The following is a 12,940-nucleotide window of genomic DNA, read 5'->3' on the forward strand; positions in this document are numbered from 1 at the left end:
ATATATTTATTTGTGAAAGACAAAGTCTTGTACAAATCTCATTACATTAAAAATACAGTTTTATAATAAAACCTGAGTCTAGGACTCCATTACAAAAACAACATAAAAAACAAAAGATAAAACAGCCAGCCACTGGATAAGCATATGTTTCAAACGGCTCCTTTTGTAGACTTTATTTTCTAATTTTGAAATATAGTTAATTGTGTATGTACCTACCCAATAGCTAGCCATTCCCAAATAATCAAATTTCCTCAGTCCCCTCTTAAAATGCATTACCAGAAAAAAGAGGCTACCTTCAACCCGTTTTCATCATGACTTCATCCTCAGGCACCCATAGGGCTTAAAAGAAAAGAAAAAACCTAACCAATAGAAATGGTGAGGAAGCTCTACTGATTTATATACTTGCCAAGTGTTTTTTTTTTTTATTATTATTCAGTTTACAATTTCACCAATAGTAACTTCGATAATTTTCAAAATTTGTCACTTCCAGAATCTATAGTCCATTTAAGATGAAATTGTGCCTGTGGGTAAAGGAAGAGATGCGCAGTGGTAAAGGTTCGCCCGCCAACCCTCCACTCTTCTGTATTCTCTCCACTTGATCTGGTGGACAACCACTTCTACTGTCTGGAACTGTATGGAGCGTGGATAGTACGTGGTTATCCCTCTCAAATCCTGTGTGGAGCATGCGCAGTCAGAAGTGGTTGTTGGAACAGACCGAGTGGAGAGTAGAGACATACGAGTAGAGGGTTGGTGTTCCAACAACCACCATACTCTTTTGACTGGACTACCTTTCTTTTCTTCTTCTCGACCTACTTCTGCAACTTTACAAATAGAAATTCCTAGTATCAGTTTTCCAAAACTATTTTTCATTAATTTCCCAAGGTTGTAAGTTTACCATGTCAAGTAATCAAGCAGAGGGAAACCTATCCACTCTCAAACTAAAAACGTAATTATGAACGTATTTAAATTCATGAAAACAGCCTGAGAGTAGTCCGATCCATGTATCCTCTGTTAAGAAAAGAGTTTCCCAGGCTACAGATGTCTTGAAAAACAAAACAGTTTGAGAAAAATAAAAGAAGATGAAGCTTTTGAGAGGAGCGATAAACCTTGTTTTGAAAATCCAGCCAAGAAACGGCCCGAAAATAAAAAAAAAGATAACACGGTTAGGTAACCGCACCCCCCGACAAACTTCTTCAAGCATAACACGGTTAGCTTTGATAAAGAAACCATTCACAGACTAGTAGTTAATTTTCATATAAGGTTCATTCTGTACAAGCATTGCTTTTTGCGTATACAATTAAATGTATTCTACAGCTGACTGTAACTATGTCTTATGTGTATATATTCCATTCGGAAACATTGGGTTAAAGAAAGATCTGTAATTTAGCATTCCAAGAAATACCGCCACCATTTTTTTGCTACTTCATAAAATTCAATCATTACTTTTTAAATATTTATTAGCTCTAATCAGAGTAAATTATTGAAAATCGAGCATAAACTTAATTATTATACATAGAATACACACAATGAATACAAATATATAAGAGGTGATGAGGAAGTTTGCTATGAGATCAGCGTCCTTCTGGGATTGCTGGCAAAAATATTAACCACCTCTTCTACGATGGTTGCATTTTTTTGGTTTAATTTCATTAAAAATTCTGAGATTATTAAAATGTTAAATTTTAAGTCATAATAGGAAGAATGTAATCTAAAAAGCATAATAGGAATCTGAAAAAGGTTCTTTTTTATTCTTCCCCCTATTATTTTTAGAGAGTATATGATGAATAATTGTGCTCATTGGATCTTATCTTTTTTCCACTTGTGATCCGTGAAGATGTCAACTCAACAATGTTACCTCACCAATTATAGTATATTTCCAGACAGAAATCATCTATATAATATTGTATATATGTATATATAGTTGACCGTAAAAATTGATATATAAGAAGATGGTCAGGGTTGCGGTCAAAGGAGAAATAAAAATAGTTAAAACTATTTATTTTCCGACGTTTCGCCCCACTTTGCAGGGCTTCATCAGGGCTAAAAAGATACAATGATAAGAATAAAAATACAAAGATAAGAATAAAAATAAGTAACAATGGCAAGAGTAAAATTTTTTATAAAAATACGTAAAATATACAGTTAAAAAAGTACAGGAGATGTACATAAAACAAAAACAATACGGGGAAGGAAAAAGATAAAAAAAAATAGAGATTAAATAAACGTCATGAAAGAATAATTATAAATAAATAAGTAATAATAAATCTTTATTATTCTTTCATGACGTTTATTTAATCTCTATTTTTTTTATCTTTTTCCTTCCCCGTATTGTTTTTGTTTTATGTACATCTCCTGTACGTTTTTAACTGTATATTTTACGTATTTTTATAAAAATGTTTACTCTTGCCATTGTTACTAATTTTTATTCTTATCATTGTATCTTAGGTTTGTGCCCGGTAGGAGTGGTTTGTTATGGTGTAGAGGGGAGAAGGAGCTAGGGTGGGAGATGCGTGAGTTCCCTTCCCCTTAGGCAAACTTATTTTAGACGTACTATACATGTTTTTGAAATACTCTTCCATTGAAACAATAAAATTAAATTTTATATTTGTATCTACTAATACTCCTAAGACAATAGCTAGATTGTAAAAGACGAATTGGTTGAATTTTAGAAAAATTTAAACAATATATGAAACCTTCTTTAGGCGAGTAGAAATTTATGTCAGCTTTTATGGGTACATAGTGCACTAGCTTGTTTTCCTAAGCCCCACGGGTGCATGGGGTTGAAATCTGTGGGTAATGGTAAAACGGGTAGAGGGAGGACCTCTTTTTTCCGCATTGGGAATGCATTTGAAGAGGGAGTGTACTAGTTAAAAAGTTTGAGTACTCATCTTACATTTACTTATATCTAGCTGCATTATAAATCCCGCTGAAACGAGGAATTGTCGTGGACCTGCAACGCCCTTTCTTCTCTTATTTACAAATCATCACCAATAACCAGTGTTATTTATATTGAGTAGAGAATTATTTGGGGAAAAAATACTTGAGCTGAGTTTCAACTCTCGCTTAAATGAGTAATAGGCGTGGACCCGATATTATGCTCCCGTTCTGTTACTACGAAATCATTTCCTTTTATAAGTATTAGTCAATGTACGTTACTGTATTAATGACAACAACACCAAAAATAAAGAGACAATGTTAATTCCTGACCCATCCCTGTATTCTGGTTAGACAGCTTATCTTTTGCTTTGAAAACATTTAGATATTAGGAATAGAAAGTATTTGAAAACTTTTGTCGTGCTACATTATAACTACGTTTAAAAAGAGAAATCTGATTGCTCTTATTGAAAACGAAAACAACCTCCGACAAGGTTAGAGAGCTGTCTTGATTTTTTTTAATAATTCATTTATTGTTATTTAGAACTGTATAAAAATATGTACAACCACAAACATGAGGAGAATCTACCCATTGATTGAACTCCAATAACATTTCTAGAGGAGATCTCAGGACCATCCATCTTCTTTGTCTTAAATTTAAACTTGTTAGCATTTCTTAAACTTTAATATGGTTTGGCCTCTTTCCTTGTTATCATTTAATAACAATACTATTAATTTTTTAAACCATTTTAATTTGGTGATTTTCTCAACTCCCCTTCCTTACCCTAGGTATTATGTATTACAATCGTATAATATCAATATTATTAATTTTTCAAACCATGTTTATGCAACAGTATGTATTATCTTTCGCCCCCCCCTCTTTGTCCTTTATTAAATATTTCAGTGATTATTGATGGAAATTTAGTTTTAAGATAATCGTTTTAATTATGCTATTTTTTTTTTCTTGATTTTGAAAAGATGGTATTGAACTTTTTCTAAGGATTCCGCCGTTGATGTTAAATTTTTGTATATCAATCCTGACATCCCATGTTTTCCCTCCTCATATTGCTGAAGCTGGTAAGTTGTTTCATATCAGAATTCATTTGTTTACCTATAACATTACTACATTTCACCTAAGTTGTGGTTTGTTTTTCGTTTTTTTTAGGTCCAGTTAACAGCATTTGATTTAGGTGACTCAAAACTTGTGAGTTTCTATTTTATTAGCTATTGTGGGGTTTTAGTAAAGTTATAATTTGTTAAAGATTTGTCCATTTCCTTAATTCTCCTCTTGGTACCATTTATATTTTTACTATAATTAAGATAGGATTATATTTTTTTAGTTTTAACCTTGTACTATGCCATGAGGAGATATTTATAAACTTTGCTGATTAAGCAGTAATCCCTGAAAGAAGTTAGGAGCTTAGGATGCTTGTATTCCTTTTCCTTGCAGAAGAATATGTATTTTCATTAATGATCTTAGTAACTAATAATTTTGAGTATTGTCCAGTAATGTGTAGTCTCTTATGTATAAAAGAATTTGTTACAAATAAGAGATGAGAGTATAACGTAATATTCTATGTTATTCTTTCTTATGCAGGATAAATTTGTATTTACATTAAAATGCATTATCCTAAAATTGATATAGCCTATGAAAGTGACACTCCTGAGAAATGTTGTTGTTCAGTACAGACAGAAACTGAAGTTGGTTACCATTATGATGGATAAAATCCTTATTATATATTTTAAATAACTGGTTTTCTTTTAAATAGTGCTAAAACAACAAAAAAACATGCCATATTTGTGTCACGTTTCTTGTCCGGATGAGCTTTAATGATCTATTTCTGTCAGAGAGTAATGACATTACTGTAAATTTTTTTCAAATTGACTTTATTATTTTTGTAGGCTCAATAATTCATTTGCTAGATGTTAATAAATCAACATAATCATAATCACAATATTCCTTTCATGGTGAATTGTTAAGTACAATTATTAGTATATTATATTATATCAGTAACCTAATCAGTTCCATTTTCTGCCTAGATTTTTTTCTATGCTGTTTGGATAACCTGTCTGGATACTGGATCTTTGTATCATTTTTAAACACTTTTATTTAGTTTTACTGGTCAATTATGACTTTTAATGGTATTATACTTCAGTTCCGATTATCTAATTAACTTGAAATATGGCACGTATTCGTAAACTTGAAGACTATGCAGAATGGTGACATTGAGATAGTCTGTTGATAGAACAGCTGTGTGGAATGAATCGGCTGAATTTAAGGGACACAGTTTCTTAATTTCCTGTTCATAATTTCTTATTGAGTATTATTTCATATTTGTAGAAGGTAGAGTCATCAGCTCTACAGGACAAGATGGCCGTTTGATACCTGCTAGTTATTCCTGGGAGAATTAATAATCAATACAATTTAGAACGTATGGTAATCAGATGTTTATAATGAAACAACAGACTTTAATGAAAATTTTCACAAACATCTATACATATGTAAGAGGGAATGGATTGAATCCTTGTACACAATAAACTTTTCAATTATGGGACTTATTTTCATAATATTTTTATCTGAATAGTAAAAGTTGATCATACTTCTCTGTATTGTGTAGTTAATGAAATCAGAATGAATGATGTCTCGAATTTCATTTTTCTTGAAGTAGATGTATTTAAAATTAGTTAGCTAATTTATAATAACTGTTATTTATTTTGTATATTATAGGTGATGATACTCATTGAACTGTTGTAATTTCTATGCTTTAGTTTTCATGTTTATTTTAAATTTTTTGGAAGTTGTTTCTTGATTAGGTGTAGTGTATCGATACTTTGTTTTTTTTAATTTATGATTTAAAAATTAAAGACTTTAAAAAATGGCCTTTGCTTGTTCCAACTTTTTATAAAAGGGAGGGGGATTACTTGTTTCAAATACCTCATAATTGTGTTGGAAGTAGTTTCATTTTTTAATGTATATTTTTCCTATTTTCATAAAACTTTTGGCAAAATTATCTACAACACAGAAATAAGAATGTTCTCATATCTTATTCATCTTATCAGTGTTTATATTGTTAAGATTAAAGGTTAATTCTATTCTGTTTAGGGATATATTTTGGAATTGTCTTTAGTATTATGTATTTTAACTTAATCAGTTGAATAGTTAGAAGTTATATTCTTGTAAGTTGAAAATGTTTTTATGTGTATTCAAATGTAGCTTTACTAATTTCCATTTTGGGCTTAACGGCATTTTTAAATTTGTGTAATCATAATTTTATGGAATCAGTTAATTAAAGAGAACTAACTGGTTTTTAGGAATCTGGAAGTTTTAGGCAATCTTCTAAAATTAATAAAATTATACTGAACTATATTATTCATTAACTCACATTACCATTCTTATTATTGCTTAAATTATATTATTAAGAAATAAATTATATTTGACCTATATAAATTAACCCCTATTTTTCTTAAATAGGTGCTTTACATGTACAGAACTTAACCCTAGCTCCTTATTCTAAAATTTCTAAAGATGGACTAACTAAAAAAAAAATGTTGGTAAATTTTATGATTGCCTCTGGTCCAAATGTTGCATTGTTATATGATTTGTTGGCATTATATTTTATTTAAAAATATATTTGAAGTATCTAGCTAGATAAGTTATATTGGTCAGTTATGTATTTTGTATTTTAAACATAAGCCATACTCTGTAAGTCTGATTTTTTTTTTTTTTTTACATAGTAATTGCTGATACATCAATAGATATTTTCTTGTCCATACATAAAAGAGTTTTTTTTCTTAATTTAGGAAACATGTCCGAAGGGCAACCACCTAAGGCCCGGGCTAGGGGCAGGGCCCAGGGTAGAGCCCGTGGAGTCCCGGTAGTACCACAGCAGCAACAAGCTGCTTCACCTCAACAACCTGCTTCGTCCCAGCAGCAACCAGGTGCTTCACATCAACGACCTGCTTCATCCCAGCAGCAACAAGCTGCTTCACAACAACGACCTGCTTCATCCCAGCAGCAACAAGCTGCTTCACAACAACGACCGGCTTCATCCCAGCAGCAACAAGCTGCTTCACATCAACGACTTGCTTCGTCCCAGCAGCAACAAGCTGCTTCATGTCAACGACCTGCTTCATCCCAGCAACCACAGCAGGCCTTACCAGCGCAATATCCACTGTCACCCACCTCGTCATCTGAGCAGTTTCCGAGTCTTCCTCAGCAGCAACAGAAACAGCCATCTAGAAGTGCTGGTCGAGCGAGGGGAATTGTTCCGAAGCAGGTGCAGCCTGGTGCTTCTGGTGTTCAACAAATGCTACAGCAGCAGCAACCACCACAATCCCAATCCCAACCAACACCACAACCACAACAAGAGCGTCATGAAGAGGGAGCATGTGTGAGCATAAATTTTGTCCTCTAGAGATTTTTTATGTATTCAGATAAATTCAATTTCTATATTTAGTAACGTTAAACAACTTAAAAATATTGTAAAATGTGGTTGTTCAAAACGTTAATTATGTGGTGAGAGGTCAAACAATATGGCTTGAGCAACAATCACATATCATTTAGACTAAAAACAGAATTATTTGGACAGCCCACTAAGTTAAAATTAGGTTTGAAAAGAGAGCACTGTGTGAACAAAATAAAAAATATTGGAGTTTTCGAAGTTTTGTGGGTTCGGTCCCTTTTGCTCTGGTTCATTTGATGGTTAAATTGAATAAAAAATCATAAATATCTTTTTCAAGTTTATGGACAGTTTAAAATATGCTCTGCCTTGTTAGGAGATCATTATTTAGGGGACATGCATTTTTAGAATGGACTAAAAGAAGTCAGTTAAATATTGCCAAGTGAACAGTATTAAAGATAAAGACCGTATTAATTTAGGGTTATTGCAATATATTGTAATAGCTCATTTTTAATCATAATTAAGTATTTGAATCATATATGTAATATAATATTTCTTTGAACATTTTAAATTAACTTTGGTTAACCAGATAGCATTATGCTAAAAATGAGTTGTTGAGCAAACAGGAATGCCTATCATTCAGGTAATTTTAGACCGTACATAATGGGCTGTACTAGAAGAGATGTCCAATGTGTGTTTTGTATTTCATGGTTACTTCTTGTCCTTAATCTTTGCTGACCTTGAAACCCTTGGCTCAAAAAGGATTGTAAAAAATCAGCAAAAGAATGAGTAAAATAAGATATATTTGTATATACACCAAGTATATAAAGATATATATTTGGTATATAGGTAAGTCTTCGATGGAAGGCTGTTCCTTTTCTCGGAGCTTTTAAATAAAAATATTGAAAAAAACAAAAATCTTTGGGTTAATGGAAAAAGAACTGAAATTTCTTTCTAATTAGTTGAGAATTTCAGTTACTGAAATTGGTATTCACTATGATGTTCCAAAAATCAACTTTTTAAATGATGAATTTTTGTGTTAAATGGGTGGTATAATAAGTTGTCTATTTTAAATTATATTATGATGAATATATGATATCTTATTGAAATTAATATAATACAATTTTGAAGCTATTTGATTGATAATAGTTTTTCTTTAACTGAATGTTTATTTTATTTTTTCTTCAGGCAATTGACCCAGAGATAAAATCAGTTTCTGGAGCCTTCCAAGGACTAAAAGTTGGTGAAAGTAAGTTTTATTTACTTTATCTTTAATTTTATCTCAGCTAAGAAGTTGAGTTATATTACAATATCAGGCGCTTAGCAGTCTTAACAATGCACTTTTTGAAGCAGTGTTACACTGCACTTTGATTTTTTTTCTTTTTTTATTTGTAATGGATTAAAAACTATAATGTCATTAATGTTGTTTTAACAATGTTTTATTATTTAGGATCTTAAGACGAAATATACACAAGTTAATTCACAAACAAATAATTTTGCGTAATGGTTATAATTTAATGAATACTTTTTAAATAAAATTTGAAAACTTTTAAGAAATTGATTTTCCTGTGTCAGCTAGTAAAACAGAAAATGATGATACATCTCACAAGAGATTTGAAACTAATCAGTACTCTTACCTTCAAGTTTCCTTCCGTCAATTGCATTCCTAAATTTATCAGACATTGTCTTCAGCCAAATAGACGCATCAAATAGATCAGCCAAATAGATACACCAGAGATGACATCATGGTTTAACTTTTTTCTTAATCTCCTACCTGGTCATTTCTGATAAATGGGAAGAGGGTAGATGATCCTACAAGTAGCTTACCTAACGTATTCTAACCTAGAATGGTAGAGTCAAGTTTTCATTCTACGGGACCGACAAGAAATAAAAGTCATCCAAATCCTCCAGGCTGGATTCGGACTGTTGTCTCGCCGCATTCTTGAGGTTGCTAAGGTGATTCCTCAACTCACTTGGTTTCTAATGCCTCCATAATTCCATAACATCTTTGCATAAGAAGAGTACACTACATACTATATCTGTAGGTGAAGGCAACCTTGAATATAAGACGACTTTTTGATTTCAAGTAACCTTCGTTTTCCTTTTTAACTCACTGTTTAAGTTAATGTTTTCCTTGAAGGTAAGGATTATTCTGTTTTGTTATATTTTCTCTTCCCAAATGTTACCAAGTTTTGGTTTATTATATTAAAGAAGTTTCATTTGTTTTAGTTATTTATCATTTAATTTTGTTTTAAATATTTCGGAGGATTTTTAATACGAGGGTAGGCTGAATAAAAAAGCAAGAAAATTATTGTAGCTTGTAGAGCACAAACGAAATGCCCTGTTACAGTCAGCCAAGTGCCAAGTGAAAGAACATTTTACTCATATACTTAAGTTCAATGAATTCATCCATTTTGTTTTGAGAAGCAGATGATATGATATGTCAGCAATACTACAGTAATGGCTTGCTTATACTCCCCTGATCTTGCACCTTGCGATTTTTCTTTCTTTCTTCTTCTCAAGGGTTATCATCACACTTCAAATTATGATGTTAAGGTAGCTGTCAAGCTCTGGGTTCAAGAAAAGTTAGAAACATTTTTTAGTGACTGAATAAAAAAAAACATGTTACATGTTAGTCTTAATCCTAAACTATGTTAAAAACTTAGTATCTCATTTTGAAGCTTAAGAAGTGTATTTTAATGTACTTTTTGTCTCATCTGGCTCCTTTTTTTATTTATGTTCTACAAGCATGTGGAAATTATTTTTCAGCCAGCCCTCACGTTTTTATTTTAAATTGAAGGTTGAAAAATTATTACATTTATCCATTATTTTAATTTTTTTTTTAATATTAGATTAAAAAAGAGTCCTGATTAAAGTAATCCAGTCCTGTTTTTTGTTTTATTATTTTTTAAAAATTTAAAATCATTTTATTCTTTGAAAACTCAAATGTTTCAATAAATACTTTATGATATCTCCAAGATCCAAAAAAATCAATGTTCCTGACTAAAAACTTAATAAATTGGTGTTAAATTTGTACTTTATGTTTTGGACAGGTAAGCCAGGAAATTTACGTAGAGGCATGATGAGAGGAAGATTAACAGTTGTGACACCTCCGCCCAAAACAAGACCAGATAATTTGAGCGTCAAACTTGGTTTGTTTTTTTTTGCAATATATCATTTTGTTTTCTTTCGTAATTCGATTTAAGGAGTATTTTGTTTCAATTAGTGTCTTTATATCTATTAAGATTATGTATTATATACTAACCTTTTTATATAATTGTTTCTTATTTTATTCATTTGTTTGTGTTTTAAAAAATTATAATTATTTTTTTAAAATATGTAACTGCATCCTTCCGATGTAAATGCGGGCAGATTCTTTTGTTGTTCCATTTTTAACTGTTACTTTATTAAGGATTATATGGAACCTTGGAATCACCAACGTCTGTAGAACTTTTACTTTCATTTACCTATTTATAAAATATATATTAAGGGGGAAGTATTAGGATCATAAAAAATTTCAAATTTGAGTTTTCGATGGAATGCATTTTTCAAAATTCCTTGAGTCAAAATAACCAAGTCTCACAAAATGGTCGTGTTTTTTTATGAGGGTCTGTGGAAATCTTCAAAAGACATGGATAGGCCTTTACCTATCCGTGTGTGGGATTTTTACCCACTAAAACCACCGCCCTACACCTGTCCATTCATCTCCACGGGACCGCCACTAGGCATCACTTCATGAAGGGAAATGGCTGAGTGCCACCTCGCTTTCTTTGCATGGTTTTCACTTTTTTATGCTAGTCATGTCTCCTAGCCCTCTCTTCTCTTAACCTCTTGAGTATGACTGTGGTGAATCTCTTCACTGTGTTCCAATGCTGGTCTGAGCGTAGCATATAGCTCACCACATTTTCTGGTGTGATGCTTCCTCCATACACTCTGAAATTTGCTTCTCTCCTGAGCAAACTGAATACAAGCAAAAACTCGTGCTCCGGTGTTTCCTCAAGTCTGACATCCAGGGCATTCTGTGGTGTTGTCCAGTTTGAATTGTACTGGTAAGCTCTAAAGCATCCATGTCCGGTCAACAATTGGGTTATGTAAAAATCCACCTCACCATGCTGGCTGCCATACCACAAGCCCACATCAGGTATATCAGGTATTAACCTGTAAGTCCACCTCCCAGAATCTGCAGCCTCCCAACGCTGCTGCCACTGTTCGATGGTTATTTTTCGCTCTTCTTTAGAAGCGTGTAAGTGTCTTACATAGTGCCTGCTTCTTTCTTCAAGAGGAGTTACACGGGTGGCATTCGGGCTATCACACATACCGCTTCATAGGAAACAGTTTGAAAAGCACTTACTGTCCTTAAATAAACTCTGCGATTAACTGAAACCATCAGTCTCTTGTATGATATGGTAACCATCGCTTCTTTCCAAATCGGGGCTGCATATAATATAATGCAGGGGACAACAGTAGCAAGAAGCCTTCGGCTACTTTCTCTGAGACCTCCAACGTTTGGCATAATGCATCACAAAAAGAATGCTACTTTAGCAGATTTGGCGCTGATATACTCTGTGTGAACATTAAAGCAGAGACGGGCATTGATCGTGACTCCTAGGTATTTTAAACAAGACTGGGAACGAATTTCGTGCCTACCCACCATAACAGTGATGGACTCAGTTTGCTTCCTGCTAGTTACTAGGAGAACCTCAGTCTTGTGATCTGGAAGTTGTAGGTCTACCAAAGGCAGCCAACCTCGGTCCGTGGCAACAGCCTGTTTAGTGATGAGGGTAACTTCCTCCTAGTACTTTGCCGCCACTACAACTGCAACGTCATCTGTGAATCCCACAACTGATCCTCCCTCTGGCATTGCCAATTTGAAGATTGATGGCGTCGTACGTGACGTTCCACAGAAGAGCCCCTAATATCAAGCCCTGTGGGACACCACCAATCTCCTTTGGCCAATGTCTGAAAAGTAAAACAGAACTCTATCTTTGAAGTAGTCTGTGGGAACTCTCATAAGTTAGGCTGGCACCACCATATTCCGTAGGGCATCTATTATGCATGTCCATCTTGCAGTGTTAAAAGCATTCTTAACGTCTAGAGTGATTATTGCTGCATAACACTTAGCACCTCTCCTCCATCTTGCTCCTGCAATTGCTGTGCGGGCCATCTCGATTACCAATCTAACAGCATCTATTGTGGATCGCTCTGACTGTCCTCCCTCTCCCACGTCTAAACAACCAGTGCTCGTTTCCTCTTGTCTATCTTCAACATTCACTCTTCAATTAAAAAAAATCGATTGTAGTACAATCGCTCTAATTTACTTGCTATGATTCGTGATGTAAATATTTTATTGATAATTGTTATTGTCTTCTATTTCTTCTTTGATTATTCTTTTTTTTATAATTATGGTAGAGAAACAACAAAATTTGAAAAATTTCAATCTATGTTCTCGACACCAATAATTCAACAGATTTCAGAAAGACATGCGCTGCCATCTTCTTTATTTTGAATAACATATTTTTATGTTTTTTTAACGTATTTTCATATTTGACTGATGAAAATTGGTTAGCTTGCTTTTTGGTTCAACAAAACAAATGAACAATATTTAATATTGATACATAAACAGAGAAACAAAACTAAAAATCATTTGTATATAATAATCAACTATT

At 32.9% G+C, this 12,940-nt stretch overlaps 1 protein-coding gene across 5 annotated transcripts in view; it reads left to right on the forward strand.

The window, feature by feature from the left end:
• LOC106680610 (piwi-like protein Siwi) overlaps positions 1-12,940 on the forward strand; it is a 63,734-nt gene that overhangs the window by 4,555 nt on the left and 46,239 nt on the right. The window contains exons 1-5 of one of the 5 annotated variants that reach the window (XM_067049607.1): positions 3,862-3,951; positions 4,040-4,078; positions 6,676-7,265; positions 8,463-8,523; positions 10,328-10,426. In XM_067049607.1, the coding sequence (XP_066905708.1) occupies positions 6,681-7,265; positions 8,463-8,523; positions 10,328-10,426 (745 nt within the window). In that variant the 5' untranslated portion in view covers positions 3,862-3,951; positions 4,040-4,078; positions 6,676-6,680. Of the gene's footprint in view, positions 1-3,861; positions 4,079-5,962; positions 6,052-6,675; positions 7,266-8,462; positions 8,524-10,327; positions 10,427-12,940 lie in introns of those variants that run through there. The other 4 variants (XM_067049599.1, XM_067049603.1, XM_067049612.1 and 1 more) reach the window with 4 other exon arrangements.

Source organism: Halyomorpha halys, unplaced genomic scaffold, assembly GCF_000696795.3.
Source record: "Halyomorpha halys isolate HHAL.00 unplaced genomic scaffold, Hhal_1.1 Scaffold270.1, whole genome shotgun sequence".
NCBI lineage: Eukaryota > Metazoa > Arthropoda > Insecta > Hemiptera > Pentatomidae > Halyomorpha > Halyomorpha halys.